Source organism: Salvia miltiorrhiza, chromosome 7 (assembly GCF_028751815.1).
Source record: "Salvia miltiorrhiza cultivar Shanhuang (shh) chromosome 7, IMPLAD_Smil_shh, whole genome shotgun sequence".
Taxonomy (NCBI): Eukaryota; Viridiplantae; Streptophyta; class Magnoliopsida; order Lamiales; family Lamiaceae; genus Salvia; species Salvia miltiorrhiza.
In genome coordinates, this window is record NC_080393.1 from 9,071,269 (window position 1) to 9,085,232 (window position 13,964).

The window sequence follows — 13,964 nt, forward strand, 5'->3', positions numbered from 1 at the left end:
TGTTTCCGTAGCCATTTAGCTACGGATTTTTCCGTAGCTAAGTCCGTTGGTGACTGTTAGACGACGATTACGGCGAGAGACTCCGGCGAGGGATATTTCCGTAGCTAAATCCGTAGCTAACATTAGCGAGGGATCGGATTTTCGTAGCTAAAAATTTAGCGACGAGCGATATACCTACGGACGACATCCGTTTCCGATCCGTAGGTAAAACTGTTTAGCGCTACGGAATTAGTGTTTTTAGCTACGGAAATTTCCGTAGCTATTTTGCGCGAATTTTGTAGTGACAATTTAGGGTTGAAATCGATTTTTTGTCAAAACAAACAACAGATAAAAAAATGGTCGACCGGTTTGAAAAATCAACTGAAATCGATCGGTTTTTGCCGGTTCAATTCTAATCGATTTCTCAATTTTACTCAGTTAGTTCAGTTTAGATATTTGTTCCTTTAATTTAATTATATTTTGATTTACTTAAATTTGAGTTGATCTGTTCGATTTTAAACCAACGCACACCCCTAGTAGCTAGAGATGTCAAATTAATAATCCAATTTATAATACATTAAAATAACAACTTTCAGTTTGAAATAAAAAATCAAATTTAAAAATGAGTAATAATTTTATGATTATAATAAAATTGAAGGTTTATTTTTTTTCTTTATCTTCTAAATGATAAAGGAAATTAAGACCTTACTTTTTGGTTTATTTATTTTTTAAATCGTGAAATGCAACTAATTATAATATATTAAAGATCACAACAAGAGCTTTAATTTTATATATTTTATGTAAATATTGAATTTAAAATGTAAAAGCTAGTTATAGTTATTTAAACATTAAAACTTAAAAAAAATTCTTTCCTCTCTCATCTTTTTTCTAGATAAATCTATTTCTTAATTTAATTCTTTTCTGACTTTCCGTAATATCAACTTTAATTAGTGTGAATTCTTTTTTATTTTTTTGAAAATTATTTTCTATATTGATCAGTTAAATATATCTAGTAAAAATACACTTTTTTATTATATTTATAAATATAATAATTAAATTAATATTAATTATATATATATAATTTAAAAATATTTATCATGCATTCGTGATGCACCAGTTAATAATACAAATACTTGTGCGTGGCCATTTGCACTATGTGGAATTGAACTATAAGTAATTAAATATTAATTAGGCATAAGCTCGATTAATGTTTAATCCTAATTAATTAGGATTTTTTTAATATCAATTTTTATTAAAATTAATTGTGTTTAAAAATTATATTAACCCGCAATTATTAGGGTCTGTTAATCTTTCACTAGAATTTATTACCCTCCAATTATACTTTATTAATCCCTAACTAGTACGTATAATTAAAATTAGCAAAAAAATAAGTAAAAATTCATGAAACTAATTAATTAAAATTAATCGAGAGTCTTGTTCACATGTAGCTATATATATATGTAATATAATACTATGAAGCATGAGAGTCGATCCATATTTATTTTGAAAAATAGAATGAGTGAAGAGATGGCAGAACCCAAGCTCCCCACAATAAAATTAAAGGAGAATGGAAGCGCAGATTCGTTGAAGTGGGCTCTGGAGTCGTACGGATGCGCTGTAATCGAGTACGAGGAGATGAGTTCGGGGCTGGACGACGTCGTCTTCAGGCTGTCGGAAGAGCTGTTTGCTCTCCCCATCGAAACTAAAACCAAGCACACTTCTCAACTTGCAGGTTTTGGGTATGGCAGAAATTTTGAGGGGATGCCTGCAATTGAATATTTCGGTATCGAACATGATGCAACTCATCTTCACCCAACCACAAACTTCGCCACCCTAATGTGGCCCAACGGCAACCATCACTTTTGGTAACCATCCTTCTTTCTTTGAAGATGCATGCTAATTAAATTAGTGTAGCAATTTTTTAATCTAATAATTATATCTAGGGGTGTAATCGAACCGAGCCGAACCGAATAGTGGTGTGCTCAAGTTTGGTTTGTTAAGTATCGAATCGAATCCCGAACTTTACTTACCGAATACTTTGAGGCTCACGAACCTAATCGAGCCTATACGAACTTTATAAATTTATATTTTTATTCAAAATATTGATTATTTTATTTTAAAAATAAATTATTTTATTTAAAATAATAAATATATTAATTATTTTCTTGTAACAAACAAATTTAATTAGAGATTTAATACAATTATTATTAATTTTAGCGGATAGATATAAGTTATGTCTACTAATAATTTATATTTTTCAAGCTGAATCACTTGACGAACATGTTCACGAGCTAACGAGCCGAATACTACTAAGCTCAAGTTTGGTTTGTTTATTTTACGAGCTTCTCTAAACGAACTTGAACGAGCTTTTTTCGAGCCGAGCTCCGAATAGTTCGCGAGCGGCTTGGTTTGTTTACAGCCCTAATTATATCCGTCTCATTTGGATAAAAATGTTAAAAACCACTCTCTCGTAAAAACATGAACAATTGGGAGTGGCACAAGTTTTAAGAAATGTTAGTTGAAAGTTATTTATGAACTAATTATACCATTTTAGTGTAAATATTAGTTACATGAGAGTATTTGTTATGTATAGATATATTTTTAATTTTTAGAAATGACCTATTCAAATAAGACAGAGAAAGTATTATTAAGAGCGTTTAGTATATATATCTAGGATCGACAATTAATATACATGATTGAATATTTTTATCTTCTAATATTAAATATATATGAATCAAGCAAGTTGACCAAAATAATTATAGAAATTATCAAGGTAGTATGATATCTCTTTTTTTTTTTGAGGTAAGTAGCTTATGATATCCCAAAATTAATTCATGTTCTTCTCAACTTGGGTTATTCATGGAAAGTGACACTCATACTGCAATGTGCTGTGGGAATTGGATCGGACGGTAATGAAGATGGTGACAAGCAGCTACGGTTTGGAAAGATATTACGATGGTCTTGCGACGTCGTCGTTTTATATGGCAAGAGTGATGAGATACGAAGCGCCAGGCGAAGGCAACACTAGCGTCGGCATCTTACCTCACAGAGACAAGAATTTCTTGTCTATAATTGGAACCAACCAGGTACAAGGTTTGCAGATTCAAACTCGTGATGGAGATTGGATCGATTTTGAGCCTGCTCCCACTAAATTCATCGTCATTGTTGGTGAAGCTCTCATGGTCAGAACTCAGCTCCTTAATTCAATTAAAGTCTAATTATTAAATTCACTTTGGGTAATTTTTAAGATACCTTTTATTTTGTGATGCAAATTTTGCACTAAAGAATTGGAAAATGAAATGTGAAAATGTTGATTGCAGGCATGGAGCAATGGTAGGCTATATTGCCCCCTTCACAAAGTGGTGGCGACAGGAACAAAAGAAAAATATTCTATTGGTATATTTCACTACAAAAAAATAAGTGATTACCGGCGGCATTTCCCGCCGGTAAAAAAGGGACGGCCGCCGGCGATTCAATTACCGGCGGCATTACCGGCGGCACTTTACCGCCGGTATTCATCTCGTCGGAGATGTGAATCCCGGCGGCGAACCTCAGCCGCCGGAGATTTGCGGTATTTATTTATTTAAATTATTTATTTTATTTATTTTATTTATTTTATTTGTTTTATTTATCTCCACTAATATTTTCGTATTTATACAATATTTCAAACCTTAGGCGAACTTCCGAACTTCCCAGTGGGTCACCCATCTTAGTTGTGCTCTAAGTCAAGCACGCTTAACCTTGAAGTTCCTTTTGAATTGTCCCCAGTAGAGAACACTCGTATAATTGATATATCTATTGCCTATTAAATCATTTAAATGCTATTTCAATATACAATATATATCATATATTCATAACATTTGAATATGAGGAGATTATATCCAAGTAATGTTAATTACGGGCCAGTCTCGTGCTGCCCGTATTTTTATGGCAAATAAATATTTATTTTTTAATTTTTTTTATTTTTTTTTATTTTTTTTAATTTTTTTTAATTTTTTTTTAATTTTTTTTATCAATATAGTTTATTAATCATAAGTATTTTAATTTGATAGTTTTAATGTATTTTTGAATTCATTTGCATATATGTCTTTATTTTTATGTCGAAACAATATATCTATTTATTAATCAATATGTTATTAATTTTTTTTTATCAATCTACGTTAAGTATTTTAATTTGATAGTTTTAATGTATTTTTGAATTCATTTGCATATATGTCTTTATTTTTATGTCGAAACAATATATCTATTTATTAATCAATATGTTATTAATTTTTTTTTTTATCAATCTACGTTATAGAATATAAGTATTTTCATTTTGTAATTATAATGTATTTTGAATTCATTTGCATACCTTGAATTCACTCACAATAAATAGAACGATTTGAAAACATAAAACAATTAAATTGTTCAACAAAACACAAATGTTAAACAAAGTTCAAGTGTAATTGTGTTTGTTCAGAAACATAACATAAAAAAAAAGTTCAACATGATATAGATACATAGAAGTGATGCTCAAGGTAGCTGACCCGACCGCCTCAGTATCTCCTCGAACTGACTCATCCGCTGCTCAAGGGCCTCACGTGCTGCTTGTTCGGCCTCACGTGCTGCTTCTTGGGCCGCCCTATCCTCCTCAGCCTTTTGGAGACGCTCCTCCAGTGTGGAGATCCGAGTCTCATACATTCGCTGAGACATCTGGGAAGAGCATGTACTGTTGGTAGACCCCCTACTGAACTGGCTCACACCAGCACTTCCAGTGCCGTACAGTCGTGACCTACCGGGACGTACGAGCTCCAAGTAGACCTCATCGAGTCGGTCCTCTCGTCCTGTCTCAGCAGCAACACGATGAATCTCCGCCTAATTCATACATAACAATACACAATTATTATAAAATAAATACATTTTACTATGTATTACTAATATTTGTTCAAACTTAAACATTTACATCAAGGTTGGCATCCTTTTCTGACACAAAAGTTCCATCTGCGTACATGTGTAGGCGGAGGAAAGTGCTGTAGTTAGATGCAGTTGGGGGGACTTCACCATCCACGAGCTGTTCATGCATTTATATAAGAAAAATAAGGTAATATATATATATATATATATATATATATTTATATTTATTAGATAAATACTTAATCGATAATTACTAACCAGACTCTGCTGCAGAATACGACTCGACTGAGACCCTCCAACGTGCCGACTGATCCCTGTACCAACTCCATCTGGCTCAGAGTATCGGTTCTCACGTGCGCGCCTAGAAACGGCCTTAACCTCATCTTGATCCCAGTATGCCTTGAGTCCCGTCCAAAAGGTGTCGGACATGCCCAGCGGTGTCTCCATCATCTCCCCTGCCTCGGTCTTCTGCTTGAGTAGTCTCTTATACTCGCTCATGTTGTCACTGTACCTTTTGCGTTCCTGTTATCGAAGTCTTCGGTAACCTTCACGAAGCCCAACCCCTCAATTTGATTCAAGATTTCTATTCCGGATCTGCGTTCTGGTGGACCCACATTGCATGTTTTATTCTTCAAGAATGAAGTCTTATTTCTCCTAAACACATGGTCACGAGGTAAGAACTTCCGATGATTGTCAAACCACGATTGTTTACCACTCTTCGTTAGTGTAAATGCGTCTGTATTCTCCATACAGTGTGGACATGCCAATTTCCCAGCTGTACCCCACCCAGACAACATAGCGTACGCTGGAAAATCACTAATAGTCCATATTAGAGCTGCCCGCATCTGAAAATTTTGCTGCAACGATATGTCATAAGTGTTCACACCAACCTCCCACAAATATTTCAACTCCTGTATCAGTGGCTGTAAGAAAACGTCCAACTTCATCTTTGGGTTAGATGGCCCAGGCACGAGGACAGTGAGGAACATGAATTGTTCTTTCATGCACAACCACGGAGGCAAGTTATACGGTGTGACAATGACCGGCCAAGAAGAATATTGACGCCCTGATTGTGCAAATGGGGCAAAACCATCTGTAGAGAGGCCTAATCTCACATTTCTTATCTCCTCGGCGAATCCAGGATATACTGAATTCAAGTGTTTCCATGCCGGAGAGTCTGCTGGGTGGCGCATGATCCCATCTTCTATTGAAGTCGCATGCCATCGCATATTTTCGGCTGTTGCCGCAGATGCAAACAACCTTTGCAGTCGGGGCGTCAAAGGAAAATAGTGCATCTGTTTGGCGGCCACACGTTTCTTTCGGCGGCTTCCAGATGCACGCAAGTTCTCCTTATATCGTGATGCACCACAAAAATTACAACTCTCTAGCTCACTGTCGTCCCCCCAATACAACATGCAGTTATTAACGCAACAATCAATCTTCTCTACTGGCAAACCCAACCCGCGCAGATTTCTCTTCGTACTGTAAAAGCTGTCAGGGCAGTTGTTATCCTTCGGTAAAGCCTTTTGAACCATCTCAGATATCTGATTAAAACATCTCTCTGACATGTGATTTTCAACCTTTATGCTCATCATCTGTGTCATCCAGGATAACTGTGAGTAAGTATCACAGTCTGGGTATAGAGGACTATCGGCTGCGTTCAACATGTCATAAATTTGTTGAGCGTCAGGATTAGGCGGCTCCTCAAGATTTGGAGGATCTTGATAATTACTAGGTCCAGCATGATCATGCACCATCCTTTGGTAATTATTGTATGACCCATCATCCTCATCCATTATAGTATGTTCTGCTGGCATATACACTGGTGCTTCCCCTTGATAACACCAGTTCGTGTAATTGTGGACAAATCCACGCCTAGTAACATGTTCTCTGACTGTAGGTACAGATGCAAAGACTTTATTCTTACACTTCCTACACGGGCACTGTTTAGCCCTATTTTGTGATAAATCGCTGGGTGTTTACGTGTTATATTGACTTTTATTTTGGTCTCTTTCACTTAAGAGTTGAATGATTTGAGCTTTTGTGCTAATTTTGTTGTCTCAGGATTTTGTGCTCACATTGATTGATATGTGAACAAAATTAAAGTCAGAATTTAGTTGAATGGTCTGATGAAGAATCAAAGTTCGTCTCGATACGAGTTCGTAGGCGAAAACGGATCTAAAATCCGACTTGAAACGAGGGAGAACGGACCAAAACAAAAACGCCGCGCGCACGGCGCCCGCCTAGCCTCGCCGCTCGCCTACTTTGGATTTACGAAAGGGGTAGTAGGCGGCCGCCTACTTCTCTAGGCCACCGCCTACTTCTAGGCCACCGCCTTCTCTAGGCCACCGCCTACTTCTAGGCCACCGCCTTCTCTAGGCGGCCGCCTACTGCGTGATCTGGCAGTTACGAATTTTTTAGTTTAAAACCCATCTCTAGGGTTTCACTTTATATTCTCGTCTCCAGCAGCCTCCATAGGCGATTTTCACCTCTTTCTTAAGGTTTTTAGAGTTCCACAACACTTACTTTCAATCTTGGATTCATTGGATTGCTTTGGATGTCAATTAACACTTCATCGGATTGGTTTTCCTTGGATTGCTATGTTTTGTAAGAACTCCCTTTGATTCTCTTTGTTTATGAATCCCTTGGTTATTTAAGTCTTTGTTTCTTGTCTTTAATGAATATGATGATTGAAGATTATTGTTGTTGATTCTATATTCTCTTGGTTTTATGAATCTTTTGGTTAATTGAGTTTTGTGTTTTATGTATTTAATGAATGTGAAGATTGAAGTTCATTGTTGTTGATTCTAGATTCTCTTGGTTTTCTAATCCTTTGGTTTATTTGAATCTTTATTTTGTGTTTTGATTAATATGATGATTGGAGATAATTGTTGTTGAGTTTAGATAATCTACGTGATTCGTAGTTTGTTGCTATTGTTTACCCTTTTCCTTTCTTGTTGATGAATATTTAGAGATTTCTTTTATGGAGATTAAGATTTTCTTGCATTCGAATCTTATGCTTGATTGAGTTTCTTGCCTAGGTAGTTATTAATCTTAGATGTTTACGAGTTTATGATCGTTTGGTTTAGTGTTTGAGTTTGAAACTCTAGTTGATTTCGTTAATGTTCAAATGCCATGTTCTAATTAGTTTGTCCATGTGTGTTTGCTTAACATTCATTTGATTAAATGTTAATATGTTATTTCGCCTAGATAATCGTTGTTTATGGTGTTGAATTGATGATTGCTTTCTAGATTGCTAGTTTAGAACCTTAGCTTTGTTTTTCCTTCTTGCGTTCTTATTGGCTTCCTATCTTTTGCCTAGTTAACTTTATATGCTTTATTTTAATTACGCATTAGTTAATCGGAGAGAAAGTGTCAGACCCAATTACCCGATTAGAGTGTTTAGATTTCTTTTAAGTTTCTTGTGAGCAATACGATTAGAGCCCTGCTAAGTCTTCCTTGTGAGACGACTTGAGTCACCTTACCACCCTAGGACGACCTCGTATAAATTCGAGTCCATCCGTTAGGTGTTTTTGGATGAGTCAAATTTTGGCGCCGTTGCCGGGGAAGGCTTTAGGCATTTGATTGTGTTGCATTGTTTTCCGTGTTTATTTTTGTTTATTTCTTTTAACTCGGTTATTTTCTCCCTCCGGTGCGTTTGATTTGTTTGTTCGTGTTGTGTATGCAAGGACGCAAAAGCTTGAAGAGAAAGCTTGCACCTTACTACGACATCATTCATCGACCTCGTGAGGTCCTTTCAAGCCTGGAGAAGGAGTCCGAGTCCAGTTCGAGAAGCCTTGTGGAATCACAGTTTAGTGAGGAAAACTGTGAAGAGAGAATTGCTTCCAATCCCATTCTGGAAGCCGTTGAGGAGACACTTTCCGTGCATTCTGAAGAAGAAGAAGAAGCTCGGCCCAATCCTGACCAAGAAGCAATGGCGGAGCAGAATGTCCAGTACATGGGAGATTTTTCCAGGCCAGTTATTGGGACCACTAGCACTTCTGCGATAGTGCTTCCCACGGCGGTCCGGAATTATAATTTGAAGCCCAACGACTCAAACCTGCTGCCGCTCTTTCACGGGATGCCCAGTGAGGACGCCTTGCAGTTCATCCGTGATTTCTGCACCCAAGTGCAGACCTTCCCACTGCTGGAGCTCACCGAGGATCAGTTGAGACTCAAGTGCTTACCTTATGCACTCAAGGACCGGGCGAGAACGTGGTTATTGTCCTTGTCGCCGAACTCCATCACTTCATGGGGAGAGGCGTGTGAGAAGTTCATGCTCAAGTACTACCCTAATCACAAGACACAGGAGATTAGGAGCCAGATAATGAACTTCATGCAAGGAACTGACGAGCCTCTCCACGAGGCTTGGGAGAGATTCCAAGAGCTCCTCCGCCAGTGCCCACAGCACCAGTTAGCACCCGTCATGTTGATGCAGTTCTTCTATGACGGGTTGATTCAGACGGCACAGTTTATGGTGGACAGTACAGCAGGGGGCAACATTGCCCGAAAGACAGCTGATGAGCTCAAGGAGATCTTCGAAACACTCGCCGCGAGTTCTCAACAGAAATCAGTTAGAGGAAGGAGGGTTGAAGCCAATGCAGTAGCTCCCAACAATGAACTTCAGAAGCAAGTAGCGGACTTGATGAGGCAAGTACAAAACCTCAGAATGAACCAAGCAGAGGCCCCACCAGTTCACGCGCCACCAGCAGAAGGATGTGGCATATGTGGCGATTTTGGTCATGGAACCAACGCATGCCATCGAATGGGGGAATTCACACCGGAAGAAGGAGCAGAGGTATATGCTGCTCAGGGCTATCCGGGGAGGCCTCAATTTGAACAGAGGCCCATCTTTAATCAAGGGCAACAAAGCTCCAATTCGGGTTGGAGAGCTCAGCAGCAGAACTACACTCAAGCTTATCAGCAACAGCAGCCCCCGCAGTATCAGCAGTATCAACAGTTCCCTATGCAACAAGGGAATTTTCAGCAGCAGCAGCAATACCAGAATGCCCCCCAACAGTTTCAGAAGCAAGCTCAACCGCAGAAGCCGTCTCTCGAGGACACCATGCAGTCCTTCATGGAGATGACCAAACACAACATGGAGTCTCAGAGTGCTACCATCAAGCGCCTCGAGACTACAGTTGGGCAACTTACAGGAGCCCTGAATCAGCTGCAGCAAGAACAGCCAACTGGGAAGTTCCTAAACCAGGACAAACAGCCGCGTCAAGCTCATGCCGTGGCGGTAATCAAGGAAACTACCCCAATAACCACGGGGAAGTGGAGAAGCAAAACCGTGCAAGCAATCAAGGCTTCCCAATCCCCCAGTGAGCCACTGCCACCTGTCACCGTTGCACCAGAACAACCACCATCCAAGCAAGGAGATCCAGGTAACTTTATTTTTGATATTAGCTTAGGTGGGGTTGAAAAGGCTTTAGGAATGCTTGATTTGGGCGCGGCAGTCAATTTGATGCCGCTTGATATTTTTGAGAAGTTGGGAAATAAAGAGCTGAAATGCACGAATATTAAGATAGAGCTAGCTGACGGCTCCATTAGCAGCCCACGAGGCCTTGTCGAGGATGTTGAGGTGGTCCTGAGGGGGATTAGTGTTTTAGCTGACTTTGTTGTTCTTGATGTGGGAAAAGGGATTAGAGGCGAGAATGGGCATCTCGTGCTACTTGGCCGACCCTTTATGGCCACCACCCAGACTCGCATCGATGTGAGTACGGGGACTGTGAGTATGGCAGGGGCAGGTAGAGCGATAACATTCTCAACCTTTGATGAAAAACCTACTCCCTCCACTTCCTTAATTCAAAGCTGCTCTTATGTTGAAACTATTGATGCTTTGGAGGAGAACTGTATTGTGCAGGAACCCTTGAATAAGCTGCAGGAGGAGGACGAGATCGTGGAGAAATTCCTTGCTAACTTGCAGGATGAGGCTGACATTGAGCAGGAATTTCTGGAAAAGCTGCCAGAGGAAGTTGATAAAGAGCAAGGCCTTCTGTGTGCTTTGCTATTGGAAGAGAAGTTTGATGAGGTTGGGTTACGCAATCTCGTTGGATGTGTGGATAGAGGGCCATCCCAGGTTATGAGCATGGAGGACTCATTTGGAGGACCCGCAGCTGCAATTCAAGAAGATGTGTTTACAAGGGCGTTAAAGCAGCTGACGCTTCAATTGGAATTTGGTTAAGGGATCCTCTTAGTCGGGCTGGCGACTTAAAAACTAGCGCTGCATGGGAGGCAACCCATGTTTTCTTGCTTTTTCTTGTTTTCCTTTTTCTTTCGTTTTGTTTGTGTTTGTGTTTTGTTGCTTCTGTTGTTTGGTGCAGGTTGATGCGTTGGAGATTGTTTGTTCTTTGGATGAGAGATAGGCAGACATCGTGGGAAACTACGGCTCATCACTTGGATCGATATTCAGGGATGTTTTTCTCTTTCACCCCTATTTTTGCGAGCACTGAGGACAGTGCTAGATTTTAAGTGTGGGGGGGTGTTTGTTGATCCTATGAGTGCCTTTTTGTTGTGTTTTTGGGTTTTCTTGTGTGGGGAAAATGGTCTCCTTTATCTTGATTGTTGTTTGGCTTCAAGTAATAATGCACACTTTGATGATTTGTTCACAAGTAAATTTCATGCTTTGTGTTGGCTTGCTTGGTTGCTATCTTTGTCTCTCAGGCTATGCATATTCCTCTCTTGATGTAAGTTGTTTAATGTTTTGGATGCAACACCCTTATGAGCTATTCTTGACGTGATTTGTCCGGTAGATGCTAGAGGGAGTGTTTTCATTGTGATAGCCTACGATCTTATCCCTTGAGTTTGAATGTTGGTTTGTTGTGAAGTTTTCTATAGCTCTGGGTCTCTGCTCCTCTGACGGTAGTGTTATGAGCATGGAAAACCACGTGAGAACATTTTGGATTACCTCCAAAAGTGTTGATCTCACGAAAGTTGGCCCATCTATTGAGAATGGAATAACATCACCTTTAAAAGAAAGATGTATAATTTTTTTTTTTTTTTTTTTTGGTTTGATTGTTTATCATCTTCAAGGAAAATGGGATTTGATTATAAAGGCAATCACATTAGGGAATTCACCTCTAGCGGAGAATTGGGTCTGATCGGATTGAATTGTATCATGTGGTTGTTGCTTCTTAAAATCTTAACAATGAACATCTCGTGAGGAATGTGAATAGCTAAGAGACTTAGATTGGTTGGAGATGTGAATGGTGATGAAGTTTTCTTGTGAACTATCTTTTGGTGTCGTGACTTTGCTTGAGGACAAGCAAAGGATCAAGTGTGGGGGGGTTGTTTAGCCCTATTTTGTGATAAATCGCTGGGTGTTTACGTGTTATATTGACTTTTATTTTGGTCTCTTTCACTTAAGAGTTGAATGATTTGAGCTTTTGTGCTAATTTTGTTGTCTCAGGATTTTGTGCTCACATTGATTGATATGTGAACAAAATTAAAGTCAGAATTTAGTTGAATGGTCTGATGAAGAATCAAAGTTCGTCTCGATACGAGTTCGTAGGCGAAAACGGATCTAAAATCCGACTTGAAACGAGGGAGAACGGACCAAAACAAAAACGCCGCGCGCACGGCGCCCGCCTAGCCTCGCCGCTCGCCTACTTTGGATTTACGAAAGGGGTAGTAGGCGGCCGCCTACTTCTCTAGGCCACCGCCTACTTCTAGGCCACCGCCTTCTCTAGGCCACCGCCTACTTCTAGGCCACCGCCTTCTCTAGGCGGCCGCCTACTGCGTGATCTGGCAGTTACGAATTTTTTAGTTTAAAACCCATCTCTAGGGTTTCACTTTATATTCTCGTCTCCAGCAGCCTCCATAGGCGATTTTCACCTCTTTCTTAAGGTTTTTAGAGTTCCACAACACTTACTTTCAATCTTGGATTCATTGGATTGCTTTGGATGTCAATTAACACTTCATCGGATTGGTTTTCCTTGGATTGCTATGTTTTGTAAGAACTCCCTTTGATTCTCTTTGTTTATGAATCCCTTGGTTATTTAAGTCTTTGTTTCTTGTCTTTAATGAATATGATGATTGAAGATTATTGTTGTTGATTCTATATTCTCTTGGTTTTATGAATCTTTTGGTTAATTGAGTTTTGTGTTTTATGTATTTAATGAATGTGAAGATTGAAGTTCATTGTTGTTGATTCTAGATTCTCTTGGTTTTCTAATCCTTTGGTTTATTTGAATCTTTATTTTGTGTTTTGATTAATATGATGATTGGAGATAATTGTTGTTGAGTTTAGATAATCTACGTGATTCGTAGTTTGTTGCTATTGTTTACCCTTTTCCTTTCTTGTTGATGAATATTTAGAGATTTCTTTTATGGAGATTAAGATTTTCTTGCATTCGAATCTTATGCTTGATTGAGTTTCTTGCCTAGGTAGTTATTAATCTTAGATGTTTACGAGTTTATGATCGTTTGGTTTAGTGTTTGAGTTTGAAACTCTAGTTGATTTCGTTAATGTTCAAATGCCATGTTCTAATTAGTTTGTCCATGTGTGTTTGCTTAACATTCATTTGATTAAATGTTAATATGTTATTTCGCCTAGATAATCGTTGTTTATGGTGTTGAATTGATGATTGCTTTCTAGATTGCTAGTTTAGAACCTTAGCTTTGTTTTTCCTTCTTGCGTTCTTATTGGCTTCCTATCTTTTGCCTAGTTAACTTTATATGCTTTATTTTAATTACGCATTAGTTAATCGGAGAGAAAGTGTCAGACCCAATTACCCGATTAGAGTGTTTAGATTTCTTTTAAGTTTCTTGTGAGCAATACGATTAGAGCCCTGCTAAGTCTTCCTTGTGAGACGACTTGAGTCACCTTACCACCCTAGGACGACCTCGTATAAATTCGAGTCCATCCGTTAAGTGTTTTTGGATGAGTCAGGCACCTAATGTTACCAATTCCATCTGTATACGTTGTTTGATTTATCGCAAACTCGAGGAAACTCTCAAGTCCCGTTTCAAATGCAGCACGATCATTGTATCTCGCGTACATCCACGATCGATTATCACTCATTCTTGCAAATTCTAATTGAGAATAAAAATAAATCAAATACAATAAATTACTTGAATCTAAGAAAATT

The 13,964-nt window shown here is 38.7% G+C and overlaps 2 protein-coding genes across 2 annotated transcripts; one reads left to right on the forward strand and one right to left on the reverse strand.

The window, feature by feature from the left end:
• Positions 1-1,506: 1,506 nt before the first annotated feature.
• Positions 1,507-1,848, forward strand: LOC130993784 (2-oxoglutarate-dependent dioxygenase AOP3-like). Its single transcript, XM_057918822.1, has one exon. The coding sequence runs from the start codon at positions 1,507-1,509 to the stop codon at positions 1,846-1,848; it is 342 nt and encodes a 113-aa protein (XP_057774805.1).
• A 2,511-nt stretch (positions 1,849-4,359) lies between these two features.
• LOC130992372 (uncharacterized) lies at positions 4,360-5,384 on the reverse strand. Its single transcript, XM_057916971.1, has 3 exons — positions 5,131-5,384; positions 4,922-5,029; positions 4,360-4,833 (listed from the first exon to the last, which is right to left on the reverse strand). Exons 1-3 carry the CDS (start codon positions 5,368-5,370, stop codon positions 4,492-4,494), a joined length of 690 nt encoding a protein of 229 aa, XP_057772954.1. The 5' UTR covers positions 5,371-5,384; the 3' UTR covers positions 4,360-4,491.
• Between the last annotated feature and the right edge of the window lie 8,580 nt (positions 5,385-13,964).